The following is a 7,600-nucleotide window of genomic DNA, read 5'->3' as shown; positions in this document are numbered from 1 at the left end:
GTATCGAAGATATAAGTGGAAGAATATGCGACTGGGATGTGTTGGATTACCTTAGCTATTAGTAGTTTCAGCCTTGGAGAAAATACTGCAGAAGTGGTCCCACCGCTAAACAGAAGAAAGGCGGATTGGGATAAATTTCGGCACAAATTCTGCACGTCTTTGCCTTCTAGACCGGAAAAAAGCAAAAGCCACAAGAGCACCACACGATTAGGACATCTATAAGGCTAAGCTGGGAAAATATAAGAGCGAGCTGACAAAAGGCTCAGAACAAATCCTGGCAGATTCGAGACCTATTACCGTGGGGTATATTCAGAAGTCAGAGAATGTATGGACAATGTCTAATGAGGAAACACTATAACTATTCGTTGATATACATTTCCCGGGAAATTCTCCAACGGACAATGTAGCGCCAGAAGAGGTTGTCGCAGGTATGCATTCGTCGGAGGATATTAGGGAAATTGTGTCTGAGCCAAAAATCCTTTGGGCGACATGAAGTTTCGACTCCTTTAAGTCGCCAGGCCCTGATGATGTATCACCGGCTGAATTACAAGCTGTGTCTGATAGACTGATTCCCTGGCTTAGGGAGACATACTATGCTTGCCATACATTCCTGTGGGATAGAGGGACACGAAGGTCATTTTCATTCCGAAAGCAGGAAAACCCTACCACACGAAGGCGAAAGATTTTCGTCCTATTAGTCTGTCATCCTTTATTCTGAAGACCCTTGAGAGGTTGATAGAAACATATTGTTACGTTGTTTACTGTAGATGTTTTACTTCCAATTAAAACACAGCTAGTTTGCTTTAAAATTTGTTAACTGCTGTTTGCTGATACGTTTTCAATACGCGCTTTCAGATAAGACTGACTCGTGTTGCGTTACGCCACTGCATTATATACATCTTGCTGACCACTTCGATGTTTCGAGAATACCCAAACAGGTAGCTTCGCGATATGTCCTCTCTTGATCTCTGATGAAGCTGACCAGCATCGACACACATAAATAACATGATACTTGACAAACAAACACATGCACTTACATATATTGAACATTTAAGTTAGGGGTGCAACCATGACATAATTACCAGGTATTGTATCGTAAACGACTGAGTACAATTTTTTCACGCGAGTGCACAATCTGTCAACAAGATTTGATTGTGTGTGAGTATTATAGTTAAAAACGATGACACACACAAACAACGAAAAATGGCTCGAAGTAGTAACATACATAAAATCGGGGTTGCACTAATCATTGATTTTGACAGATAGTGCACTCAATGTTTTGTTGCTGGGCAACTGCCACTACCAGTAAATTAATATATCTTGGGTGCAACCATGACATAATTACCAGGTAGTGTACCGTAAACAGCTGAGTACAATTTTTTATTAAAGTTAAGAACCATCACATACACAAACAACGAAAAATGGCGCGAACTAGTAACATACTCAAAATCAGAGTTGTACTAATCACTGATTTTGACAGATAGTGCACTCAATATTTTGTTGTTGGGCAACTGCCACAATCTGTAAATGAATATATCTTGGGTGCAACCAAACAAAAGAAACCCAATAGTCATTATTACGAGTAAGAGATTAACAACAAAGAATAATAATGAAATTCCAGAAACAATATGTGATGGCGTAATAAAAAAAAACTGTTACAATTTTAAATTTAAAATAACGGAAACTAAACTAAAGGAACCTTGAAACTAATAACCCCCAATTGTAACACTGCCCCCCGCTTAAGCCTGTTCGTTCCGAATAGGCACAGTTTCTGTTCCATATGAGGCCAACCGCCTTAGATGCACCACTTTAATTTTTGACCTTGAACATCCGTCCTTCTGAATTCGACGTCATTTATTTTCTTGATGAATTTGTATGGGCTTTCCCAATTTGTTTGGAATTTCGGACATAATCCCTTCTTTCGATGTGGGTTAAATAGTAGTATCAGCTGTCCTTCTTGGAAGCCTTCAGTATTTGCCGCACAGTCGTTTCTTGCGTTCTTCCGATTACTAACCATTTTTATTCAATGACGAACTGAATCGTGAACTTTACGAAAGGTGTCCTGAACATCTGTTCGATAGTCTTCACAATCGTCTGGCTTTCCACCGAAAATCAAATCACCATGCAATTTTAACTCGCTTCCAAATAAAATTTTGGCCGGTGTCTGAGATGTGGAATCGTGTACTGCAGATCTATATGACAGCAAAAATTTCGGTATGTGCATATCCCAGTCTTTCTGGCCTTTATCTACCACTTTCCGTAGGTGTTCTTCCAGGGTGCGATTGAACCTTTACACGATGCCGTCGGATTGCGAATGTAGAGGCATTGTTCTGGTTTTCCTGATTCCATATGAGTCACACATTTCTTTAAAAATTGCGGACTCAAAATTTCTGCCCTGATCAGAATGTATCTCCGATGGAGCTCCATAGCGACATATGCTTTTTTTGCTAATAACATTCACAATTGTCTTTGGCTTTTGATTCTGTTGTGCATAAACCTCTGGCCATTTGCTGAAATATTCCATTACCACTAGGACATAACGGTTTCCTAAGTCACTAATTGGAAATTGTCCAGCTAGATCCATTGCTATCCTTTCATACGGAGCTCCCGAATTATACTGTTGAATATGGCCTCGACTTTTCCGTTTTGGACGTTTAGCCTTCATATACCTTTCGAAATTGGCTACCCAATCGGCAATGGATTTTTGGCATCCAACCTCGTAGAATCGTTGTTTCAAATTTTCGGCTGTCTTTGTTATTCCAAGGTGTCCTCCACTTGGGCCATCGTGGAGCTCTGCTAATATATCAATAATTTTGGAATCTGGTACAATAATTAGATTTCGGCTAGTCTTTCCATCTTCGCTTCCCATTTTCAGTACAGACACCCATTGATGAAAAACATACTGTCCCGTTGAGCCCAATATGGTTTCAGAAGAGGGCTTTCTGGTGCGATTTCCTTTCGGGTTGGTCTTTTATCTTCTTCCTTTGTCACATTTATCTTGTTTAGGATGGGATCTTTTCGCTGTTCTACCGGCCAATTCTCACCATACTCAATCTTCATTAGTGGGACATCCACGATGCTTTCCTAAGATTCAGCCTTTGAGCAATACCTGCATTCAATCCTGCATAGTCGCCGTCATAGGGCATCAACATTACCGTGTTTTCCACCATTTCTATGCTGAATGCTGAAACCGTAGCTTTGAAGCCGCTCTATCCAAAGAGCCAGTTTATCTTTTGAATTCTTTAACTGGAGCAACCATCGGAGAACTGAATGGTCAGTCCTTAGCAGAAAATGCTGGCCATATAGATACTTGTGGTAGTGTTTTATGGCTTCTACAACTGCCAGCAACTCTCTTCTTGTTACGCAATAATTCCTTTCAATTTTAGACAACGTGCGGCTGTAGTATCCGATGACAGTTTCTTGGCCGTTGACTTCTTGCGCCATCTCCGATACCATATGCGCTAGCGTCAGTATCCAAAACAAATTTCTCGCCGCGAACAGGGTATGCCAAAAGATGGGCTGTACATAGTATTGGGTTGCCCAAAAAGTAATTTCGGATTTTTTAAAAGAAATTAAATGCATTTTTAATAAAACTTAGAATGAACTTTAATCAAATATACTTTTTTTACACTTTTTTCTAAAGCAAGCTAAAAGTAACAGCCGATAACTGACAGAAGAAGGAATGCAATTACAGAGTCACAAGCTGTGAAATAATTTGTCAACGCCCACTATATGAAAAATCCGCAATTACTTTTTGGGCAACCAAATAGTTCTTTCAGCTTGTGAAATGATTCCTCTTGAGCATCGCTCCATTGAAACTTTTGGCCTTTCTGTGTCAATTTATTTAAGCTGGCAGTTGTCCTAGCGAAATTTGGAACGAATCGTCTGTAATAAGTACAGAGACCAAGAAAGCTGCGTAGTTCGTGTAGGTTAAGAGGACGCGGCCAATCTTTTACAGCCTGGACTTTGTCGTCATCAGTTGATATACCATCCGCCGTAACACGATGCCCCAGATATTTCACTTCACGCTGGAAAAAGGTGCACTTTTCGAATTAAATCTCAAGCCGGCAGCTGAAAGTGGCTGGAGAACATCCTGCAAGTTCTTAAGATGCTCTTCAAAGGTTTTTTCCCATGACTATAATATAGTCCAGGTATATCAAGTACGACTTCCATTGAAGCCTGTTCAATACACGCTTCATTAGTTTCTCAAGAGTAGCCGGGGCGTTGCAAAGACCGAATGGCATAACGTTAAATTGCCAGAGTACGCCATTAACACCAAATGCAGTTTTCTCTTTGCTTTTTTCTGCGATCTCTACCTGCCAGAAACCACTCTGCAAATCAAGCGTGGGGAACCTTATTCTTCTTAGAAGAAGAAAGACTGCTTGTCCAACCCTTGACGAAATCCTCTAAATGCTTTTTACTTAAACGATGAATCTGCTGAGCTGCTTTTTAAATTTAATATTGCTTCAGCTGGTGTATATTGCCCAACATCGCAAAATTCTTCAATTTTCTCATGTTTGGTTGACAAGTTCAGGACTCGAACTGGGATTAGTCCCTCATCGTTGGTCGTAACCAGGGCATTTGCTATTAAGATGTGATTGTTCTTGGTTTCTGCTGGTTCAACTACCCACATATTACCGGGTTCACATTCTCCATTCATTGGCACTCATATTATGGCTTTGGCATTTGGAGGTGTAATCTTTGGATGGTTCGTAATTAGACGCCTTATATGCGTACTCTCGTTATAGCTCACATTCAACTGTACTTCGATGTTAGAACAGGTCATCACATGATGCTTCAAATCCACGTTAAGACCGAATGCAATCATAAAATCGGCACCAATTATAACTTCATCCACAATATCGGCCATTATAACCTCATATTTTACGGATATACCCGCGATAGTCAGCTTCGAAACAATCTTGCCTTTGACTGTTGCGGGCTCTCCCGTGGCAGTACGCAATCTGACTCCATTTAAAGTTGATATCATTCCTTTAACCAAATCTGCCCTAATAAGAGATTTTGATGCGCCCATGGCCAACGTCAAGATACGCCTGTCGCCATTGATGTAACCGGCTGCAGTTAAATTGGTGTTTTGCTGTTGAACTATGGTTATGAAGATTGTGGGGCTATAATCTATGGAAGCCAGCTCATGCCCCGTTGGACTAGCTCGATTTAGTTTAAAGGTGCCTCATTTGATGAATTTTGAGCCATTCTTTTGCTACCCTGTGTTGAAGGCGGTGATGTCGATCTGGAACGTTTTCGTCTCGCTCTACATTCTCGGGCAGTGCCCAACTTTATCGCAATCGTAGCATTTTATCTTGGGCTTGTTTGATTCTCGTTTAAATTTGTTTATTACCTGCTACATTGCTACTTTGACTGAATCAATTAGAGTGATTGACTCATCATACTCGGTATCCAACTTACGAAGCTTGTGAATCAAGGGCTTTGCAATTAATCGCGCCGTCTCTTGTGCAAGCGAGAATGACATAGATTCTGAGAACGTAGGCGTTTGCGACGCATACGTTGCACATTTATTTTCAGGGTCCCGGATACCGTTAACGAATGTCGCTATCTTCATTCGGTCCAACAACGGATGGTTTTCTCCTGGGTATGTGAGTAGCATTAGTCGCTCTACCTCTGTTGCGAAATCCTCTAGAGTCTCGTTTGATTTCTGAACTTGTCCTCTCAATTCCATTCTGTATATGTCTTGCTAATGTTCTCTCCCGTATTTACGTTGAAGTGCAGCTATAATTTCTCTATAATGTCTTCTAGAGGGAGCGGGAATACTTTGTATTACCTCTCCAGCACTTTCCTTTTATGCCAACATGAGTTCAAATGCCTTGTCGTTGTCATTCAGTGAGTTCCGGGAGGCGAGAGTCTCGAACTGGAACTTGAATACATCAAATGCTGTTGATCCATCAAACGCTGGAGTTTTGATTTTAGTGGCACTGTCGATAACGCGCAATGGGCCATCTTTGATTTCGAGTTCCGCAATTTTCTTCTTGATGTCCAGAAGCTTCTCGTCATGAGTATAGATTATTTTATCCAGATCCTTAATTTGGCCTTCCACGTATGCCACTCGTTTGTCCATAAACTGAGATATTTTCTGAAGTTTCTCGTTCAGAATTGTGGAGTTTTCTGAGAATTTTGCATCCAATTTTTCAGCCAGAATTCTGGAAATGTCTTCCATTATTTTTCTGGAATTTTCTTCCATCTTACGAGAATTTTCTTCCATTTCATTTTACTTATGTCGGCTAGCATTGCTGCGAATCTCACATCAACTGCAGTTACTCTCGAAACTTCCTCGCCACTGGCATCACCTCTTATCGATATATCGAAATCACCCTTACTGTCGACTCATATTCGTCGATGTAAATTTTACGGCGCTCAAATTCAAATACTCTACTTAACAATAATTTATTGATTATTATACCTCTTGCTGGCCGCGTCGATTGTTCGAGAATACCCGATCCGTTAAATTCGCGATAACTCCTCTATTGATATCTGCTTAGCTGACCAACGTTAAAGAACACAAACACATACATAACATGATACTCGACCGGTAAACGCATACACTTGCATCTATTGAACAAACGCGGAGTTAAACAAAATAGAAACAATTATGCATAAAATAATGATAATAAAGAACAATAACGAAATTCTACGGAATACTAGAAACGAGTTATGATGACGTAATAAAATAACTCGTTACAATTTAAAATTTAAAATAACGGAAATAAAATTAAAGGGACCTTAAAACTAATAAACCCAAATTGTACCAGTATTTTTTATATACAAATAAATATACTCGAAAGAAAAATAAATATCTCTTTCACAACAAGCAGCTCAATCAATCTGTATAATAATAATATTTGTGAAAGAATGTGTCTAACAATATTTGGAAAAAATAGAAAGATGCTGACAAAGGCTTTTGGAAAGATATGCTTATTTAACTTTTAACAGTGAAAATACAGCAAAATCTAATTAGTTTTACAAATGAACACCGCAATTGTCTCTTTTTAAATTGTTTTGTGTTTCATTATTAGGGGTGGTTTTGGTTGAAATTACAACATACATGAATTTCAGTATCAGCGGAAAATATTGATGAATATTGACGAGTGTTAATTTCGCTATAACTTGTTTTTTTCATTTAAGGCTGGTACTACGTTATTTTTTGTGGAAAATTTTCCGAAAGTCGTTCTTTCGGTGGTTTGACAAGCTTGATTTTTTTTGTTTATTTGTTTATTAGTCAATGGAACAAATATCCTTACAGACTAAGATGACTTCCGTAACAAATGTTTAAATAGTAATGTATGATAATAAAGAGGTGCATACTACAAAAATATATAATATAAAATGGATCTAAAAATTTCTTTTGATGTGCTAAAATCAATACATGGTTTTGACTCCCTTTGAAGCCTGTTGTTGATAAAATTTAAATTCAAAAAAGTTCGTGTTAAAGGCCCATTTCTCGCATAGTTGGTGCGGTGGAACGGTATGTCAAACAAATTTACAACTCGTAAGCTTCTTGGAGGAACAAATGTTGGAACTAAAGACAACAAATCCGGTGAATCAATATTATTATTAAGCAAGTCAA

At 39.1% G+C, this 7,600-nt stretch overlaps 1 protein-coding gene across 1 annotated transcript; it reads right to left on the bottom strand.

Annotated features, from left to right (window-relative positions):
• Positions 1–2,023: 2,023 nt before the first annotated feature.
• Positions 2,024–2,869, bottom strand: LOC131996950 (uncharacterized). Its single transcript, XM_059367154.1, has 2 exons — positions 2,361–2,869; positions 2,024–2,288 (listed from the first exon to the last, which is right to left on the bottom strand). The coding sequence occupies exons 1-2, from the start codon at positions 2,867–2,869 to the stop codon at positions 2,024–2,026; spliced, it is 774 nt and encodes a 257-aa protein (XP_059223137.1).
• Positions 2,870–7,600: the final 4,731 nt, after the last annotated feature.

This window comes from Stomoxys calcitrans, chromosome 1 (assembly GCF_963082655.1).
Source record: "Stomoxys calcitrans chromosome 1, idStoCalc2.1, whole genome shotgun sequence".
Taxonomy (NCBI): Eukaryota; Metazoa; Arthropoda; class Insecta; order Diptera; family Muscidae; genus Stomoxys; species Stomoxys calcitrans.
The sequence above is the reverse complement of the archived record's forward strand: the minus strand, read 5'-3'. Positions and strand labels throughout refer to the sequence as shown.

Bases quoted from the DNA above. Each gene is read 5' to 3' on its own strand.
- LOC131996950 (XM_059367154.1), bottom strand. From the start codon at position 2,869: ATGGGAAGCGAAGATGGAAAGACTAGCCGAAATCTAATTATTGTACCA. The intron at 2,289-2,360 runs GTGTGACTCATA...CATCGTGTAAAG, and splicing joins TCCGCAATTTTTAAAGAAAT to GTTCAATCGCACCCTGGAAG.